Source organism: Solenopsis invicta, chromosome 8 (genome assembly GCF_016802725.1).
Source record: "Solenopsis invicta isolate M01_SB chromosome 8, UNIL_Sinv_3.0, whole genome shotgun sequence".
Classification (NCBI taxonomy): Eukaryota; Metazoa; Arthropoda; class Insecta; order Hymenoptera; family Formicidae; genus Solenopsis; species Solenopsis invicta.
The window spans coordinates 7876911-7899492 of NC_052671.1; the positions used below are offsets into that span (position 1 = coordinate 7876911).

The 22582-nt window shown below is 33.2% G+C and overlaps 3 protein-coding genes across 6 annotated transcripts in view; 1 reads left to right on the forward strand and 2 right to left on the reverse strand.

The window, feature by feature from the left end:
* Nucleotides 1-1134, forward strand: part of LOC105207977 — a 108482-nt gene extending 107348 nt beyond the window's left edge. For all 4 annotated transcript variants that reach the window (XM_011177682.3, XM_011177683.3, XM_039452344.1 and 1 more), the window contains one exon: nt 30-1134. In XM_011177682.3, coding sequence (XP_011175984.1) covers nt 30-158 — 129 coding nt within the window. In that variant the 3' untranslated portion in view covers nt 159-1134. The remainder of the gene's footprint in view (nt 1-29) is intronic.
* LOC105207978 (dimethyladenosine transferase 1, mitochondrial) lies at nt 922-2441 on the reverse strand. The gene is made up of 3 exons (XM_011177686.3): nt 1754-2441; nt 1526-1679; nt 922-1436 (listed from the first exon to the last, which is right to left on the reverse strand). The coding sequence occupies exons 1-3, from the start codon at nt 2382-2384 to the stop codon at nt 1160-1162; spliced, it is 1062 nt and encodes a 353-aa protein (XP_011175988.1). The 5' UTR covers nt 2385-2441; the 3' UTR covers nt 922-1159.
* A 63-nt stretch (nt 2442-2504) lies between these two features.
* LOC105207976 (cytochrome c oxidase assembly factor 3, mitochondrial) lies at nt 2505-3639 on the reverse strand. Its single transcript, XM_011177680.3, has 3 exons — nt 3515-3639; nt 2960-3051; nt 2505-2887 (listed from the first exon to the last, which is right to left on the reverse strand). The coding sequence occupies exons 2-3, from the start codon at nt 2967-2969 to the stop codon at nt 2607-2609; spliced, it is 291 nt and encodes a 96-aa protein (XP_011175982.1). The 5' UTR covers nt 2970-3051; nt 3515-3639; the 3' UTR covers nt 2505-2606.
* Nucleotides 3640-22582: the final 18943 nt, after the last annotated feature.

Sequence of the window (22582 nt, forward strand, 5' to 3'; positions counted from 1 at the left end):
AAAATAAATGGTAAACCGATTTGTTACAGGCCGAGGACGGTGCAAGAACGAAAAGATGGTGCAGAACGTTACAGGCTCATGCACAGTCCCTTGGTGCTTGGCGTAAACGTCGAGGGGCCCTTCCTAATATCATGATCTGCGGTGTAGCGAGGAACTAACAAAGGCTTTAGATATAATAGGCGTACATGAAACGCGATGTTATCGCACCCACTTAACGCATTCTTAAGCGACACTGAAATTTTTCAGTACGAAAAAGTTTAAGCGATAAATTCACGTACATGATCTCCAGATGAATTAGTAATGATTTATCGCGGAGAGAGAACGCTAGACCAAAGGATATCCTCGGCTCGTTGACATGCGGCCGTCGACGAGCGACATGAAAGTCTAGTTCTTACCGAAGTAATCAAGGTATGACCTTCTATATTCGATTATTACAGTACGTTGCAGAAACTTGAGTTTCCTACGACCACTGTAAAATAAAATGCTACGTGGCCTCGAGAGCGCATAATTCCTAATGAGTAATTTTAAGTACACATATAATATATATGTCTACATATATATGTAGGAATATTTAATATTAATGATTAAACCCTTCAAAAAGAGACGAGTAGCTGTGATATTGACCGGTGTATTGGGTATCGTTATCTTCTCGCAGTATGTTTACGGATTAAAATGCTTTATTCGTCACATTTTTCATCTGCGATTCTTTTTACTAGTATCGCTCCTTATGGAAATGATATTAACATGGTCGATTTTATTAGATTCGAGGTCATAGGGTTCGCAGATTAATAGTATCGAAAAATTCGCGTGAATCAGCAGCAAGGATACAGGGTGCCGTATACGTCTTGTATAATTGGCGTGAATCAAGAACTTGTAAAACTAGGAATACATTTGTTTCTATTTCTTCAATTATTATCTCCCTCCAATTAACAGTATTTGTACTACGTCTAACAAAAGCAAAATGCGAATTGTGTACATTGTATTATATTTTTAATTAAGAATTAAGCCATACTCTGTGTATGTATATAAATGTATATTTACAGATTTCCTCACACAGTTCTAACAGAAATCCATTGTAACGAATTAATCTGCTGCATTGCAACCTGCGATTTAATAAAAGTGAAATTTGATGCATGTCTCCGAGTATAAATCGCTCCGATTAGATACTCTTACTACTTGTTTCTTCCAGCATTTCTGTCTCTGTATAGTCTTCTACTATAATATCTTTCGTTTTTGATAGCGGTAACAAGCGTCGAGACGTGCGATACTCGAACAATTCGAGCTCCGGATGTTTCTCCAGCAGATATTTGTAGGCGGTCGCCAATCTATCGACTTCTTCCACGGTAAGTTGCGTCGGCCTGAGCGTCGGTTCCAAGTCAGCCAATTTATACATCATCAAACCTAAATCTTTGCAGCGTTCCTTTGGAAATAGAGTTCTGTAAGAAAAGAATCAACACAAAACTTATTTCTAAAAACTGATTTTGTTTATTATAATAGAGATAAATCGATAGATAAACGAACTTACTCGATACATCGTATGCTGTACTTCTGTCTGAAACTGAACAAGTGCCTCACCACTTTTTCGAAGAATTTAAAATCGTGTTGTGTGCGCGGTTTAACTAATGGCGCAAACGACACCACTCCTACATCGACATCTGGTTTTGGAACAAAAGCTTTGCCTATAAATTACGAATTGGAATATAAAGATTTTGTAAAACAAATTTAATAGAGTGCATGAAAGCTGTTCGATTACCAGGTATAATAAAACGGAGCGTTGGAAATGTCCAGGCTTGTGCCATTACTGACAACCTGCATCGTTGCTCCCCAAACGGTTGAGCCACCAAACGTTCTGCTACCTCTTTTTGAAACGTCAACGTCATTTTCGTTCTGCCAAACGCCCAGGGTCCGCGTTGCTCGGCTATCGCATGTAGCCACTTAATTATAAGATGTGTCGACAAACTAAATGGTAAATTGCCTATGAGAAAGATATCCGGAGGTTTATCGTTCCAAGTCCTTTTTTTCTCCTCTGGGAATAAACTCTCTATGTTCGTGTTCAGGATATTATCGTATATTATATCCATCTTTCCATTAATCGCGCTAAATGATTCTGCCAGCATCTCTAAAGTGGGTTTAAATCTTTCATCCTTTTCTACGACTACTAATCGTTCAGGGACCCTTCTCAGGATAGATCGGGTCAATCCACCTGGGCCGGGACCAATTTCCAGTACTTGACTTCCAGCGAGATTTCCCGCCTTCTTTATAATTTTGTCAGTTAAATTGTGATCCATGAGGAAATTTTGAGATAAACGTTTTATGGCATTCAAACGATATATTTTCAATATATCTCGTATGGTTGGAAGTGGTGGCAATCGTGGAGCAGCCATCTTCCAAAAATCTTTAATCCTTAATTAGAACAGAAATTTGTATTCCTTTTTTTTCTATTGCAAACACTTTTATGAAACAGGATGATTTATAAAGTGCAGTCTCCAGGAAAGAAAAAAATATTAATTTACACAAGTTTTCTATTCTATTATATAAGCAAAAAATATAAACTTCTTAAAATAATAAGTCGTAAACTTCTTTATTCACATTTCTAAACAAACTTTTCAAGCAGCCTTCTCAACCGTCTTTTCCGGCACTTCAAAGTCGTCCAAGAACTTTTCTTGTTTAACCGAATATATTGTATAAGCGTAAATCCCGATCGCTATAAGACCTAAAGGGATAGCGGTACGATTATTAGATTTACGATATCCTTGTACTTTCTTTGCTCTCTGCAAGTTTTGTTCTTCCATGCGTTTCATATAAACTATATCTGTAGACTTGAGTTTTCCCACGTCTCTTAATATATCAACTTTTGGCATAGCCTCGCTTTGCTGAACTCGATTATCTGTAAACAAAAGGATTAAATTTTACTTATGCTGAAAGGTACCATGTAAAATATTCAACTTAAATCATTCACCAGGTCCCATTTCCCACACACCAGCGTCCTCAATTAATTAGAACGGCTATTTGTTCCTTTTCTTCTTATATCAGTTCCAGCCTTTTAAAGGTCTGATAAACAGAAAAAAAATCTAAGATTGCCTATCTATTTATATAAATATCGTGAACAATAAACTTGGAAAACTTAGATATAGTGGCCTAATTATTGTTTTATATGTAATAAATAAATGATAAAGATAATATGACAAAAAAGCGCGCTACATACTTATAAGTGCGTTCTAAATATAGGCCAGGTTATCTCCAGACAACACGCACACACATTAAAATTTTAATTTAATAAAATAAAGAAAGTCTTCTACAAAATTATGAATACAAATTAAATGACATTGTTAATTAATTAAAAAAAAATTATAGAATAACTAAATTTTATTCGAAGTGTTATCTAAGATTTTGAGGTTAAGTTAAATTTATTATAATTGTTCATTATTTATTTTGTGCACATGACGATTAAATATAAATTAAGAGACGCTTTACACGCTTAACAATGTTATTAAAATTCGCAAGTTATACATACGTTTAAAAAAATTTTATAACTCGACTTATATCTCTCACATTGCAAAATCATACGTAACTCAACACACCTGTACCGTCTAGTGCGCTGCTGCCATCGCAGCGGCGATTATGCGCAATGCACGAAAACAGCAAAACAGCTTCGAGTATCTCCGTTGATATTATCACGCTTTAATATCAAAATTTAATTTTATCGTGACGTTTTTAATATATTTTTGTTTTAAAATATAAAAAGTATTCAGAAATCTCAATGAGACATGTGTATACAACATCTTAAATTTATTTGTAGTGAACATTATTATTTTAATTGCCGATCATTTATAATTACCGATAAAAAATTAAAATTTATAACAATCGATAAAGTTATTAGAAAATATCAAATAAAAAAAATGGCACTTATTAAACTTTCAAGAAGGGTATTTTAAATCCAAGAATTTAAGCTGCCAAAATTTAAACTTCTAAATTACTAAAATATCCGGAGAATATGAGGTAAAAAATGCCTTAAGTAAAAAAGCCTGATAATATATGTTATTTCAAAAGCACTATTTAATAAAATAACTTTTATTTCTTACAATTCTTTTACTTATTCTTTCACAAAATAAATATACCGTCTATTAATTAATTTTTTAATGAAGTACTCTGTTGGCAGATGGTATGTTTGACAAGGTATGTTTGAATAATCTTAGACTGAATATTACTTTAAATATATCTTTCACATTTGATTAGCGTATAAAAGCTTTCTACTGTTTTATTATAGATAAAATCGTGCTTATGTGGAAACGTACAATTTAATTTATTAAGTAAATGATAAAGCAGGTATTATAGCTAGAATAAATGCATTATAGCTAGAATAAATGTTACGCAGGGGAGAAAAGGAATTATAAATTACAAAGTTAAAAATAAAATACATAGTTACAAAATCATAAATTTTTTACTAAGGAACTAACACAAAATTTAACATTTTTAATGACAAATTCCAACAATGTAAAATTAAATTGCTCTGCTTAAAAAATCCGATAGAATTAGATAAGAAATATCTATATAATCTTATCGTGTTTTTAGTTTATAAATATCAGATTATTAATGTTTTTTATGTTAATAAACAAAACAGACGCGCGCTGCAAAGTTTTTAATTTTATCTTACATAATTTCATAAAAATTACAAATTTAATATTACGCTATTAATCTCTCAATACATAATTTCGATATATTTGATACATTCTTTACATGTTTTTTTTTAGAAAGGATTTTAATCGTCCATTTGAATTTAAATAAAGAATTGTGCAGAGATTTAAAAAAATTATATTTTATTAATATCTGTTTAAAGTATGAGTAAAATTTAACAAACTACATAATTATTCTTTAAAATATTATTTTGATTGCTGCTATAATTTTTGTTATACTTGTATGTTACAGATTTACAGGATCTGAGAGGAGGAGGGGGCCTGGGAGAGGCATCTGGCTCCGGCGGAGCAACCTTGGGGTAAATATTCTTATTTATATAAAATTAATAGTCTTTTTTTACTTGATTTTGTCTCAATAAATTAAAAAAAGTACTTAAAGAAAGAAGAATCATACACAATTAATTGTACAGAGATTAAATTTTGTGAAGGTATTTTTCAAATAAATTACTGAATATCTAATTAAAAGTTAAATTTTAAAAGATCTGCCTGTCAGAATCAACTTTTGAAATATTGATTATTTTTAGTGCAGTTTTAATTTTTAAATCTTATGTTTATGTGTTACAGTGTATCACCGCAGCTTCGTGGCTGAGTAACTCCGCTCGGCTGCGCATCGGGTCGGTAAGTCAGAAATCAATTTTTGTATTATATTTTAATGCTTTGCAAACATTGATCCTGCGTAGGATCAAAGGAAAATTACACTATTAATACCTCAACGTCACCATACACATAGTCAAAATACGCGATCTCCGCGATGACAGCTGCTCATGAAGCAAATCGTAATGTTCAGATTGGATCAGATAACTCGACAAGTTGTATAGAAAAACCATACGCGTTCAAATTAGTATTTAATTGTTTAAATAAGATTTCTTCAAAAACAATAAAAGTAGATAACTTTCCTACCGTAGCTCAAATGTGAATCCGATTAAAACAATAACTTTATTATAAAATTAGATAAAACGTCAATATAAAGTTTGAATCTGTTTCTATCATTTTTTTATCGATCTTTTGTTTAAACAGGACGTATCCTTTTCAATACTTATGCAATTTATTAAACACGTACATTAAGAGTGATCGTCGATAAAGACAGAGGAATTCATAATAAGAAATTTACAAAAGAATGATTGACAATATTTATTTAATAAGATATCGATATAAGATGCACTTTTTATGGAAGTGTCCACGTAAGTGATAGAAAATGCGTCCACTTCCGCAAGCTGATTAATGATATGAAATCTATTTCCTTGTAGTATAATAGAGTATTGTAGACAGTAATCTATATTCACTGTCAGCGGCTATATCCGAAAGACTCGTCGTCGTTGTCTGTCGTTGCCGTCGATCGATCGGCTGCTCCTTTTCGAGAGGAGCCTGACAGAGCCGTGGTGCGCGTGGTGCTCTCACGTACTCACTCGGTACGTTAATAATGACGTGCACGCGTGGAATTCGATAGATTGCGAGCGATCCGCCACTGAAATTTGACGTACAATCGGTAGCCGGCTCCCGAGTGGATTAGGCGGCTCGGATAAATTTTCAATTGGATCGCTAAACTCTCTCGCGCAGTAACCGACGTTGCACGTTGCGCGCTGGCATATTTCATAACAACGGATTAAACATATTTCACGAACGAACGGCATATACCTGCATCAAATTCCACGCATCGAGAAGTAATGCGAGGAAAAATAATTTCAAGCTGCGACCTTCCGGTGATTTGAAAATATCGATTCAAATTCAATCCTCTAAATAGTCTAAATGTTTATAGAAAAATATGTTATTTATATCATAACTACAAGAGGACGAGATAATAATATGGCACCTTCAATTTTTATTCAATAACTTTATTAATCATAATCATCAATATTTTATATTGAAACTTGAACGATTATAATTGACAAAGTATTGCTGAATAAATTCTAGACTCAAAGTTATAAAATATTTTTTACTTAGGGCGTGGTTTATAAAATATGACGACGAATATAATGGAAGAGAAAACAAAGTGATAATATGACCAGCCCAAAAATAAATTTAAAAAATTTAAAAATATACTCAGCATTTTGTTAAAAAATTATATGAAACATTTTTAATTTTCCAACATTTAGAATTTTTCTGCGTACAGAAACATTAGAGGTATCATTTTATCCTTGTTTAATATTGAACAACAAGGATAAAATAATATTTTTGATGTTGCTGAACGCAGTTCTCTAGAGTGATAATCGAAGAATTTATTTCGATATGAAAATCTCGCTTAAAAAGCCATATTAATAAAATGCTGTGCCATTGAATAATTTTACATAACTCAAAATGTGTATAGCCGAATAAAAAGTTATAAATAACAAGAAAAAAAAACATTCGAGTGTACATACATTCGTATGATAATATGTTCAAGTTCGAAAACAATGAGAAAGCAATGTATACACGGAAAGAACAATTTTGCTGAAATACAGATTTGAAAATAATTATGTTGAACCATTTAAAAAATTGTATCAGATATATAACTTTATTGCTAGAATGTCAAAACTATTTGTAGCAACTTTTTATCATGCTTAGGCGTTCTACATAATTATTTTAATGACCCAACATAAAATGTATTCTGATCTGTGTCTAGCTAAATTTTTAGATGCTGCAGTAAAGTTTTTCCTTCCGTGTGATTGAATGTTAAAATGTGGTAAACCTTAAAGAAGTTTTAAATGCTGAAAAATAAAAATGCCTTATAATAATTGTATGTTATGTATCGGCATATTAGCGCCATTACATAATGGCGATCTAGTAAACGAATAATTCCATAAGCAATCATTAGAATTCGTCATCTGATAACGAAGATAATAAGGATGGCTATCATTATTATAAACCATATGATTTTAAAAATTTATTTAATATGTTTCTTGAGCTTTTTTTTTATTCTAATGAGATGAAATAAACTCCAAGATAAAAAATTGTGCGGGAGCTGTGTGTACAGCTCAAACAAAATATAATTATATATTAGACAAAAATTTAATTCAAAGTAAATGCCGTGCAAGTTACGCGTACGCCCAAACGGTCGGTGTGCAAACAATCTCTTTGAAAAAGCGATTCGAATCTTGAAATAACCATGCGCGCACGTTTTGCGCGCTTTTTTATATTTTATATTTTACTCGAAGCCATTGGGGAATGCCAGCTCGCCTTTATGCTGCTCGTTAATGAAAATCAATTCTTGGACACTCGTTAAACGCCGGCGATCCGGCAGCCCAAATGTTGAACGCGCCGGTCGTTCCCGATCCAAACGCATGTTCTCCACTTCGGTTGGATTTACGAGCGCCGCCAGTTTCGATTTATGCTGCGTCCCGTTTACTGCTGACTGATTTGTGATCTTGGCGAATGAGTTACGTTCACACTTCGCGTGACGTTCGATGTTAAAACGTGCCTCGTGCTCGTCTTACGTGTCGCTTAAAATTCCATCAGATTTCACTCAAAAGTGTTATCAAGAGTAACATGTACCGCATGTACGTACACCGTTTGCGTAAGTCTCACGCACCTCCAATATTTTACATTTATAATTTTTGCGACGCAATATTTTCCCCTTTTTTTTTTCAATCCATCTAGACAGAACTTCGTCCAGTATGAATTGGTTTGATGCTAACAATTCGGTATTAATTTATATAAAGTTATTCAATATTAATTGATTAAAAAATATTGACATCAAGTGAAAAAGAACTTTCACTGCATTTTAGAAGCGAACGAGCGCTCGCGTTATACGTACCTTCGTTTCACTATAATTTTTTTTTTACTATAAACAGACTGAAATTTTTATATTCTTCGTCTGTACTTTATATGGCACTCGAAAAATATAAAAGTTGTACTTGTTACGTCTCGATTTGCAGATTGCGCGGAAGGTGCGATTATCGGGTAATATTTCAAACTCGATTATTAATATTGTAATAGACGTGTATATATTATGACATACATTTATAGAGGGCAAATGTGAATAGATAGGAGGAAAACATTGTCGAGTCGGTTGAAATAATAATGCGTTGCATATGCCACGTTTCCACAAGAATATGCACAGTCATTTTGCACGATAATTATAATTGAATGCGATTTGAAATTAATGATTACCGACACACCGAGCTATTAGTGCGAATTTTATCTCATCTGTTCTCGTCTATTTAATGCGATGATGCGGTGCCATAATAACGCATCGATTTACGGATTTGCAGCAAAAGCGTGTACACACGCATCTATTAACATTTTCAGGATGCTCAACGTTTCGAGATAGCGCGGCGATTATGGGAAGTTCTATATCGGATTCCTACATTCATTGTCGGCAAACGTATCATTAACATCTGAATTATCTGAACATAATTTTCGTATCGCCATTGTGCCTTGTATTTGATACGGTGACAGGCGGATCATGTATTCACGGCTGAATTAATTCGTTCAAAAGGATATAATCTTGCCTATTGTTTATGTCGTTTTGCTATTGTAAGCACGAATTCACACATTTTTTTTTCTTTTCGGAGCTAAACTTGTCGATGAAACGCTCGCCTGCAATTTAAAAAATTGATTGCCGACGTATTTTTACTCTCGCCCGTGCTCCTGGATTATCCTTTATTTCATGAACGGGTCAATAGGGGATACAGATTGAATTTCCGAAGTAGAATCGCGAAATTGCGACTATAGCCGGCGCGAACCATCAACAAAATGTGATAATAACACGTTCGTGCCACTCGATTTCATCGCCAGTTTCGATTTTCTCTATTAAATAAGTAAAGACCGTATAAAAGTTTCGTTTTTCTCGCTGAGATATCGCTCTTCTTGTGTCAGGAACTGCTGGGAAGTGGAACGGCGAGTTTGTAGAGCGCGCAAGATTTGCGTATGCATGAGAATTTTTGTATTAATAATTCAACGAGTATTTTCTTACACAGAGCAACATATTATCGATTTCTCTTAACAAAGTTCGGCGAAGTTAGACGAAAAATGCTCCTTTCGTTTTAGCATACAAAACTGAAAATTCCAAAGTTTAATTCTAGCGACATATTAATAATTCATGGGATATCTTTTTTTTTTGAGTTGCCAAGAGCTAGTTATATATTTCAATTGCGAAAAAAAATTAAGTCATTTCATAATAAATTTATTTCCTGAAATTGAATTTCAGAGGATCTGGGCGGAATTTTCACAATGGATCTCAAAGATAATATTATAAAAGTTAATATATTTTACGAAGAAGTAAAAATAAAAATAAACACATTTTCTTTCAAGAACGTTAAAACTGGAATACTTTCTTCTTCATTATTTTACTACGCTTGTGCGAAGAAAATCGTGTGTACGAAAAACGTTGACTCTTATCCTTTGTAGCTTAATAGAAAATGATTAGCGATACATTACGTGTATATCCCGCATATCAAAATTAATGAGTGGCATTATGAGTGCTTATTGAAATATCAAAAATGTATTTATAACAAATGTATCTATTTCTCCTTAATTAAATTACTATGATATCTATATTATAATATTATGCATTAAATTACTCAGAAATTTATTGTATAAATTAACATAAATTATATCCGTATTACGTATTGAAATATTTTATGCGATAAATTATGACTCTATTAAGGGTGCTATTAACCCAAAATGGTCGGCCTGATATAATTGCGAGGGGAAACAATGCGGTTCACGATCCTCCCATTGAACGAAACACGAGATAAAGTGTATCATTAACTAAATAAGTAATTGATTACTAGCGGATATAATTAACTAAATAATTAAATGGATAATTAATTGCTCCGCAATTACTACCCGTCTCGCGTGCATATGTAACTGCACGCGATATAGTAAAAATTCTCAATTACATGTGCGCCACGTACGTTTACATAGTATGAAAACCCACCGGAGTATATATTCCATTAGAATACATAGAATCTTTATTGCCGAATGTGATGCAACAGTTCCATGTTTCCATTAAACTAGTCTAATATCACTCACGCAAAAGCTGACCTGCGAAATGATTCACGACGAAGTTTGCACTGCCCGCAGAATTGAATTATGAAAGTTCATCGAAGGTAGCGACCCACGCTCCGGATATCACCCGCCTTCGAAAGAGAGACGGAGGAGAAGAAGGGAGGGAGGGAAGGAGATAAAGAGGTTTGGAGAAAATTTTGATTCAATTCTTTCCCCAGTTGATTATTATCCAATTCGATTCGTGACGTGGGTTTTTCGGGTATACCGAGAAATTCTCCCCCTTCGAAAGTTTGCAACAAAATTATTTCCGGCAACTGGGAGGCAGATTGTTTTATCTCGTTTATACGAGCGCCATTCGTAAAATCCGATTGCGCGATCCAAGCAAAGATAGATTTCGGAATCACTAACGAACAAGAGAAAATTGGAAGGATGGGAAGGAGCGCGACGTGCTTTATCCCACGCGGGAGACGTGATTTGTCCTACACGGAAAGAACGGTTTTGCTAAACTCGGCTAAAGTATCTAAAAGTTTAGCCGGCTACAGATCTAAAAGTAATTTCATTAGATTACGAAACTAATAACATGTAACTCGGGACTCTCGAAAATTAAAACAGTAAACAGAGAATTAAGGCCAATAAAAATCAGCGCAATGAGAATTATTAACGTTCTTATAATTATTTATTTATCTTAAGCGAAATAACAAAATCAATCGAACGAACGTTTCAACTCTCTTTGGTGTCATCTTCAGCGTATCAATGTAAAATGTTAAGTTGAATAAATAATTACAAGAACATTAATAATTTTGATTGCGCATCTCTACCCGCGTTGGCTCTCATTGGCCTTATTCTCAATTAGTTGTTGTTTAGATTACAAAAGTAATTATGTAGAACGCTCAAGATGGTTACTAAGTAGCACACAGAGAAAACGATTTCTTCAAACGTAATAAATTTTATTATATCCAAATAAATTTGTTATTTGGAATAGTCCAAACGAACCAATGTTTGAATCAATAAGTACGATTATTTGAATTTGAAACAATATATATCTTCTTCTTAAATAAATCATTTGTTTGAAATGAAAAATAAGTATATTTTCAATATATTTTGCAATTTTTATATAAATAATTTGTTTCATTGATCGTATACTTATTGTAATCAAATAATATACGTATTATTTGGTTGAAAGATATTACTTCAAATAACAGTGTTATTTCTGTCAAATAATAGAGATTTTTTTAAACGAAACAACAAAATTTTTATTCAAACAAATAATGTTTCGTATAAGCATATGTTATTTCAATAAAACGAATTTCAGTCAAATAAATAGAAATACTGAATCTAAAGAAATCTTTTTCTCCGTGCATGTCAAAACATTTTGCCGCATTGCTCATCATGCTTGAACTATATAATCATTTTAGTTAAAAAAAAGTATTTTTAGATAAATGCGTTTAGATAAATTTTTAGATACTTCATCAAAACCACTCTTCCCGTGTACAGTTTCCCCTAATATGGAAATTTTAACACAGGCAGAGACCTGCTTTGACGTTAGTATACACTGCCGTAATAAATTAGTACATTTTAATAACGTAATGATATACGAGATCTCTGTTATGCGTACATTAGGCAGACGTGGCATCAATTTTCAACTTTTTTACATGTATAAAATATTAGATTCCTGAATACATTATCTATTTATTAAATTTTTCATTCAGGGAACACTAAGTTCAAGGAAAAAGAGAATGGAGAACGTTTTTATTTTCTCTCGAGATATTGATATGTCAATTAGATATTCTGCATATAATTGGATTTTTAAATCTTCCCCGAAGATAATATACGCAAATACTTTGCGCAAATTTACATTGAAGGAAGAATTCGGGGACTCCGATTCTAAATCCTTCGCGTCTGTCTAATGCGTTCGAGAGACAAGCCCGAAAGAGAAGCTATTTCGATGAGGAAGAAACGGCTTCCTCATCGTTACGGCGACGCGACGTATCGGGCGACGGTATGGTGAACGTAAGTGGCACTACGGAGCGTCGGGCGTAAAGTGGATCCGTGTATTTCGAAAGGATGGGAAGAATGAGAAACGAGACTTCTTAACCGAAGAGACGGTCGAAAAGAGAGAGAAAAAGAGAGAGAGAGAGAAAAAGAGAGCGAGAGAGAGCGAGCGCGCGGCACGGCTAGGAGAGACGCCGTTTCGTCGGTGGCGGATTTCATGCCGCGGGACGATATTTTTTATTTATGAGACCCGTTAACGTACCGAAGCCCCGAAGCTAAAGCCCTCGGCCAATATCTATGATAATGCGCGATATCGTGTCACACGGGTTTCGACGACGATGACGATGAAACGTGCCTGCATCACGGAATCGCACGTGCGTATCGTGCGCGTTCGTGAAGAGAGCCCCATTGGCTTAGATTACGGCGACATGTAGACAAGATAATGAACACTTGAGAAATGCGCCACTTTATTATCTTTATTAATAAAACGCCCATCATTTGTCCTTGCACAAAGATTTTATCCTCGTTTGAAATAAGATTATGCACTGTAAATTTAATTGTCATCAGCGCAACCATTTTTCTAGCAGACCACCTTTCAATAGATATTATCGTAGAGGATGCTTGAGAGCTATTGGAAGAGAAAATCTACTTTTCATTTTGCCCTTCAATACTGATCGCAATAATTTGACGATATTCAAGTTGGGCAGTTACGCTGGCTGGAAAAAGATGTTGAAGTTTTGAAGAACGGAGGGTAATTTTGGAAAATATCGTGAGAAGCAAATTTCTTTCTCCTACATCATATATATGTAATTAATCGAAAGACGTCCTGCTAAAAGAATGGTGCATTCCGTCGATGTCTATTCGAGCATTATATGGTTTTATTTCAATAAGGATAAAATCCCTGTTAAATACAAATGATGGATATAAAGAATTATATCCATCTCTCTCTTATTGTTAAAGAGAAGGAAGTCGTTTGGCTCCACGTGAGAGCGACTGACTCGTGAGATACGGACCGAGAGTTTAAACCCACGCATCTCATATATACGGATTTTTAAATTTATAACCTGTAGTGGGAGTTACAAAGGAACTCTTTAGATCTACGTACAAGGACAGATAATCTCATCCGCCTTCATTACTACTACTTCTACTTCTATTAATAAAAAAGTAATGTATTTCCTAGGGGCACAATGTGTTTACATTACCTGCATTTCATCCCCTGTGTGTATATCTACATGATTTTGTTAAAGTATCTAAAAATTTAGCTAGGTACAGATTTGAAAATAATAAATAATTATGAAGGGTGTTGAAGCATGATGAGCGATGCTGCAAAAAGTTTTGATATTTGTAGCAATTAATTTGAGCGACATAATTATTTTGGTCTTCGTAATTATTTTCCTTTTCCGTGTAAACTTATAATAATTATTAAGGTAATATCCTATAAGTTAATATCATGTTTTAATTTATAATAATTTTAATCTTTCTCAACCTTTTTATCTCGTAATTGCAAGCGTGGTTAAAAGATAGGTATGCCGTTTTCTCGTCAGAGTTAGAAATCGAAGACGCGGGGGAGCGCTGTCAAGTCAATTAAATATAATTTAATGAAATGTAACGGCAGCAAATTTCAAGCAGGTACATTAAGAAGCATTTTTAATGTACATACATTTAATGAAATTTAATGTTGTCAAAAGTGCATTAAAAACGCACTAATTTCACAAGATTTTCACTTATTGATACATTAAATTTAATGTGTAACTTAAAAATACAAATTAAATTTTATGACATTTCTAACAATGTAACAACTGAGAATAAACATTTGTATATTATTTATCGAAAGCAATTATTATTCTATATCTCGCAAAGAGTGCACTTATAACATTTTATTGACATTATTGCTATTAAACTTGTTAATAGATATAATTATTATAATAATTATGATTTAGTTACATTAACAGTGATTGTTTCATCAATTGTCAGTTGTTAAAAGTACGTTGCGCTAAGCAAAAATACAGCACAAATATAAACTGCCTTATTTCTGAATAATATAACGTCATCCTTAAAATCTAAGCGAGACTCTTGAGGCGTACACATATCAGTTGCCACGTCAGTGGTTTATCGTTGTTTAATCATCGAATTCTAATCTTACTCTGACATTATATGGTATCGTGCTCAACGCCATCAGATATCGAATGTATAATCCGTTAAAAGGGCAACGAAGGATAAATCAGGGATGTTATCAAGTCCTGCAGATGACCACTATTCTTATCTATACTTAAAAGGTATAATAGCAAAGACAGAAACTTGAAACGAAATAGAAACGATAGAGATTTTATTATCTATCTATCTGTATTCCTAAACTTACTTCATAAAGTCCACTTCAAATCGCCATACCGTAAATAACAAAATATCAATCATCGTAAAATATCATCATTCAATCTTCGTAATGGGAAAAACTCGAGTCTCAATTAGATCAAAGAAAACCTATACGTGAAAAGGAGTACGAAAATTATACGTATTTCTCTTCTTCTCGATTTTACAGCCGTTATTTTCAGCTTCAATCATTAGCTGTTAAATAATATATTACTTTATTTTTAATCCATGTTGCGATCAACGCTAACCACTTTCTTTTCGCGTGGAAGAACACGTGTCGCTTATGTCAAATTAATCTCTATTATCACGCGCCCGGAAGTCCCTTGACTTTTCCTACGCGAGGGTGAATGGAGACAGGGCTCGAGGAGTTTAAGCACGCGAGCCGTTCTCTCGCGCTTCCGCACGGAAGTTTCCGTGCTCCGGCTATTCGCGTCCAAGTTATTCTTAACTTGCGTTCAGAAATCGAGCCGTTGTCTTTGAGAACTACTTCGCGAGCGTGTCCGCTCGATCGCGGGCGTTAAAATTGAACGGCACGTGTCGAAGGACGTAAGTGTCCGTCCCCGATTTCTCCAGTGATTTTCTGTCGTTCGCGGAAATCCGATAGCCAGCGGTACGCGCTAACAAGACGCACGACCCGGTTACGAGAGGATAAAAAGTCAAGAAAAATCGTCAAGAAAAATCCAATATCTTCGTAACGTCTCGTGAAAAACTTTATTAATCATGTACAGTGGAGTCTCCTTAACTTCGACTCTATGGGGCGATAAGAGCAGAATGCAAAAGTTATAGAATACCATCACCGCAGCACGAGTCTACCGATCACCATGTACTTGCGCGAGCAAAGACTCGTGCACTGAAAAAAAAGACTGGTAATAACTACCAAATGTATAGTGAAATAGTATCAATTAAATATTTGGCTAGTATAACCAAAAATAATTTCGCTTTTCTAAATATTCAGTAACTTACACCAGATTTGATAATATTTACTAAACACTTAGAAACACAAAATTATTTTTGGTTATACTGACAAAATATTTAATTGATATTATTTCACTATACATTTGGTAGTTATAACTAGACTTTTTCTTTCAGTGCACGAGTCTACCGATCACCATGTACTCGCGCGAGCAAAGGTAGACTCGTGCACTGAAAAAAAAGTCTAGTTATAACTACCAAATGTATAGTGAAATAATATTAATTAAATATTTTGTCAATATAACCAAAAATAAATTTGTGTTTCTAAATGTTTAGTAAGTATTATCAAATCTGCTGTAAGTTACTGAATATTTAGAAAAGTAAAATTATTTTTGGTTATATTAGCCAAGTATTTAATTGATACTATTTCACTATTCATTTGGTAGTTATTACCAGTCTTTTTTTTTCAGTGTGCTGTGGCGAGGGTATTTCTATGAAAGGAAGAGGGTACGATGTTAGTGTTTGTGAAAGTACGTGTGAAGAAATGCAAAGATTATAGAGGGCCAAGGTTAAAGAGGTTCTACTGCATCTGGATGTTATAAAACGCAAGCGTTTATACATTACGAAATAAAGAGAGAAATGTCTCTTTTATTTAGTTGCAATAATAATGAATACGATGGGAAATGTTTGTAGAAACGGGCGATTCTATTACATTAGCAAGTTGTACCAGGCGTAAAGCTGCTGAAGATTCGTGTAACGGATTACTCCCTCATCTTGGCTCTCATCTCATTACACAAATTGCAAAAAGGATTAAAAAGATTTTCCAAGGATGATTGTGATTTAATCAGTTCTCGCGCCACGTTATACTACGCAGCTGCTCGCACTGATGAGAGAAATTACGTAGGCGTGGAAAGAAGTTCATAATACGTTGTCGTTATACCAATGCTTCATTGTGCAACATAGTTTACACAGCGCTGATCTATAAATGCAAATTTAAATATAAAAATATCTCGAGATCTTCTATTTGGCGAGATATTTATTCCAACATTTTTTCGCTGCTAATAATAAATAATAAAATCGATTGGTTACGTAAATAGGTTTTGTATAGTTTATACCAACTGTAGGAATTATGTAGTCTGGAAGATTGAATTCTAGTTTCAAAGAGAAAAATTAAAAAATTAAAAAACCAGAAGGAAAAAGAAAGTGGTACTAGCGGAACTTTAGCAAAGTGAATGCAGGAGGGTCAAGGTCGGCGCAAGATGCTATTTGCAATGTAAACTAGCGCACGCTATTTAAACAGCTGACGGATGGGCCGTAGTATGTTGTATAAATAATTGTTTTCAATATTGCGTGCGTTGTAATGGTGCTCCCAATTTATGTTGTAGTCACATGATCAGTGATCAATCGTGATATATTAGGAGTGTAATATATTATCTAAAGAAACATGTAAGGGAGACAGGGTCGAATTAACGCTCAGGTTAATCTAAGCTATATCCGAAGGTTGCAGATTTAGAAGGGACGACATTTTACAAATTTTAGAAATTTCTAAAAGATTAATTTTATAATAAACCTTGCGATAATATATACATAAGACGAGGTACGAAAGAATAATAACTAATAGAATATAGTATTTGATTAATTTAGATTAAGTTACATTTGAGACTTGAGAAAGAGTGGCAATGATTTAATTACATAGGGGCGGCAATTCGACCGATAAAGGGAGAGAAGCGAAGTTTTAAATAAAAAAATATATGTGTATAGGAGAGAGTTGTTGAATGCGTATTAATCGCATAAATCGCACTTGATCAATATTTTATAGTTTTATTTAATATAAGCAGCATTGGGTTACAAAAATATAAAACAAATGAAAAATGAATAACATCAATAAAAATTTGACAGGTTACATTGTTGATTTTACGCGTATGTGTGCTAATAATATTTAAAAAAATCATATAACTGATATGAATTTTTGATCAATTTTATCAATAAAATAATGTAATCATACAATTTTGTACTAAATTTATATGCTTTAATGAAAGACAGTTTATTGTGCAATATTTTATATTTATTATACATACATATTTGCAATTGTTATAAAGATTAAATTCAATATTTTTATAAAATTTATCAAGTTTCATAAAGCATACCACCACAAATTTTATTACAATAATATTAATGTAAGGATGATAAGTGATATAATAAAACTTATAATCGATATGAATAAAATGCCAATTGCAAAAAGAAATTCCAGCCAGGTTTATTTCAATGTCCTCAGTTGTTCATCATTGTTATTTATTAATTATTAAATATTTGATCCTTTTCTCGATAAATTATTAATAAAATAAGTATTTTATTAATAATTTATCGAGAAAAGGATCAAATATTTTAATTTGTAATACGATTTACGATTCACAAGTACGGTTTAGGTGACCGGTACTTTATGGAATATGTTGTTAAAGGCTTATAATAAATTAATTTGTTATTGGTGAAAGGTTAAGCACATTGCAGTACCTGAAACATCAAGCTACAATTTCCAAAGTTTATTTGTGCACAAATCAGTATACCAAATGGGAAACATAATAATAAAATATAATTTGAATGTTACGCTTTGACAACTCTCCCCTATGTGCATTAAATTATAACATTAAAAATTAAATTTATTAAATATTAAAATAAAATAAAATTCAATATTTAATGATGTTATTTCTGAAAGAACTGTACCATATCAAAATTACAACATTAAAAATTAAATATATTCAATATCAAGTTAAAATTTAATTCATTAATTTTGTAAAATTATTAGTTTTCTTAAATTATTTTCAAAAGGCTGAGGCTCAACACTTTCTCGAGAGAGATGGAGAAATGGAAAATTGTAATGCAACTTATATTTGAATAGATTATTTCAGCTTTCCAAGCAAAAGTGAGAGACGAGAGAATTTAAATTTCAATGGCGCAAGGTTCTCGGCATAACTTAATCATCAATATCTTTGATATCTTTGATAATGTTTGGCTCGAGAGTAGCAACGATTGCTACTTTGAGTGTTGTAATTTCGCTTAATTAGATTTACCGTCTCGATTTGCCAAATTAATGGACTTACGTTTTTTTAAAACGAACAATACGGATGTTCTCGTTACTGGCGGGAACGCGGAGCGTCATAGCGGAATTAATTCAAAGCTACTCCGACTCGAGAAGCGCGGGGAGGCGTTGTTGCGAGCGTAGGAGAGCTTTCCTCATCACTTGGATACGCCGTCCTCCGCTCTCTTAATTTCTCATCTCCCAGAGAAACGCGAGGCGCCGGAACCGAGACGACGAGCCATTCTCGCGACTGCCGGAAGAAGCCGCACGAAGTATGCGATGCGGACGGTGAGCATGCGACACTATTAGCGCCTTAACAGAGAGGCGGGCGTCTACCTGGGTAGACGCCTGCCTCTTCATGTAATCACATAGTTACTACAATTTCCGCGATAATCCGCGACCGGATTATCGCGCAGCATCCATCCGGATGCACGAGGTGGATGCAAATCTGCGTCTATAACCAGTGTTTGCCGTTTATGTAAAATTATCGAGATAATTATCTAGATTATCTAGATGAAGAAATAACTTTACTTGAATATTATCTGTTCTATAAATTTGAATCAGTGGATAATTACTGAGTTAGATCATCAGTGGCATACTTGGGACTGATAAATCAGTGATTATCTTAATCTAAAAATTCAATGAAAGGTTATTGGTAATTGTTGAAAAGTTCTTATTGATCAGTGTGATAATAAATACGCTTATAAATACTAATAAATATACAATAATCGTTAATAAATAAACAATGAATTCATTGATTTTTCAGTTCAGATTATCAGTGATATACTTGGAACTAATGATGAGAATTATCACAGTAGATTAGTAAAATGTATATTATTTCCACATTTCTTTTATCTTGAATAAAAGAAGTGCTATCTTTCTCAAACTATCCAAGTTAATGTGAGTGATAACGACTGTAGAAAGTATTGTCCTTTGCTGCAAATTCTGATTCATACTAATAGGAAAATTAAATTTTTGAGTGATAACAACAAATTGCACAGATCAGAAAATAGTAGAGCAATGTCAAAATTACTTAACTTTAACTTATTGATTAACTTTGTCGATCATCATAATGCGAGTTGTGTATTTCCTCTATATTTTTTAATTTTTATTTTTATTTGCGTATTTATCCAAATAAAAAAAAAATATATATATATTTTTGGTCAAATGAAATTATTTAAACAACTCTTGTTGTTAAAAAAAAATGAAGATTTATAAATAAAAGATATGGATACATTGTTTGTATATTTTTACGATATTATTTAAAAATTATTGAAATAAAACAATTTATTTTTTATTCCGATAAATTTAGATAGATTAAATCATTTTAATTCTATCCAAGGTACGTGTAATTTTTCTTATCTCTACTTCAAGTTATTTAAACTCAGCACTGTGTATAACGCGCTAACATGAATTGGCTGTGTAGACAGACGATACTTCTTTTTTTTTTCATTGCATCGAACTACGGAAGATTGAATCCCGTACAATTCCGTGTGCGAGAGCGCGCGCAGCTCTATTATCTCCGGGATATTTGTCGTCAAAATTGCCTGATTACAGACGCAAAGCTCTGTCAGCGACTCCCGCGCGTAGCTTATTCATTGGACGCGTCGCGTCATCTTCCCGGAATTTTTCCTTTCGTAATACTGTCGTTCGTTTCGTGCAAAAATTTCGGTTGTGCAGCACGCAGCCCGAGACTCGAATCCGAACTTGATAAGAGCGTTTGTATTGGAAGGGAAAAAAAATACAGAAAAACCGAGGGGGGGAAAAAAGAATTTGATCGATTGCGCGGAAGAGCAAAATATTGTACGTACAAATATTTGCGCACGACAAATTTTTATGTATCACAATCGATCCGCTGGACTGAGAAACAAATAGTTTTTCACGTTTTATTTCGGAAGCGTGTGCAGTTGAATTTGCATACAGCGACACTGAATGATGTTACGAGATAACGTCCGCAAATTGATATAATTATGGAAACCATGGAAGTAAAATAGCTGAGCGGAGACAGTTGAAATAATATTTGACTGCAAAATTCTATGCGAATATTCGCTCGAAATAAACGTTGGCGACATTGCGCTCGCGTAAAATCGACGAAAGTAATTAATTCACGCAGTAATAAAGTAGAATAATTATACTTCTCTTCTGGGCTGGCAAATGCATTGTTTCTGAAAATTCATCGCATTATACGCGGAAACGCATACAAGTTTTATGGACGAGTTAAGGATTATGGCGAAACCGAATTTTCGATTAAATTTTCGAAAGCCGCCCCCCACGCTAACGCCTTCACACTTTCGTGCATTAATCTCGCGCGGCTTTCGAATAGATTACCATCGTTTACGTCGAGATTATGACGTAGCAAAAAGAACATTTTATTATCAATGTGGGCGCGCGGTTTTCAGAACCGGAAAATATGTACATACGTATAAAATTACAGAAAATATTATTAGCCACCAGAAATTCAACCGAAAAAAAAGGTTCATTTTCTCCGATTTGTGTTTACGTGGATTAAAAAATATGTAAAAATATATTTGTGGAATATAAGTGTTATTCCACTGAAATAAATCTTTATGTGACTTGTTCTTTTATTTCTGCTTTCGAGATCAATATGGAAATCGCTATAATACACAAATAGTAACTATGGCGTACGTCACAGAGGACTGTGTAAGTCTCGCTTGACGCGTGGAATTTTCTAAATTAGAAAATTCCACGTGCCAAGCAAAAACGTTATGAAACACAAGTTTTCATTTTTACACACAGTTTTGATCACAATCTTGAACGTGAACAAATGAAATATGTGTATAAAAGTGTACATGTAAAGGCTGTGACAATCTTCGGAGTACAACAATTTTACCTTTGCGTAAATCTGCAATGAAGCATAAATTTATGACCCTTTATGCGATCAACGTTTTTGAATGTCACTATAAATTTGTGGTTTTGCGTCTTCTTTAGTTTGTGCACTCCTACGCGGAAAGAACAATTTTACTGTAGCATCAAAAAGTTAGATCAGAAAATAATGTCATGTTGGGCTAAAATAATTATGTAGAACGCCCAAGGCATGATAATGTTGCTGCAAACAGTTTTGACATTCTAATAACAAAGTTATTAAATTTGATACAATTTTTTTTAATGATTATTTTGAGATCTGTATTTCAGCAAAAATTATTGTTTTTGTATAACACATAACACGTAACGGATGTGACAACCACAATGTTTTTATGCAAAAAGTCAAGTAAGATAGAGCCGAACTATCTATATAAGACCTACTTAATTTATTTTATTTTATTTTTTTTTAATTTTATTTATGGACATATTGAAATAAACCAAGTGAGAATGAAATGTTTGTTTCAATTACTCATCAAAATAAAATTGTCTTCCATATAGAACATTCATAAACAAAAAAAATTTTTTTGAACTATGGCATTAAACTATAACTTATTAAATGCTTGTTTTTAATAAACCCCAAATAAAAGATAAATTAAAAATAAAGGAAGTAAATATTATGTTTTTTTAGTAGAAAAAAATTTGTTTTTTTTCTATAGTTAGAAAATTGAATAATATTATAATATGTTGTAATAAACCATAAAATAATATATACTTAACAAACTTTACAGCA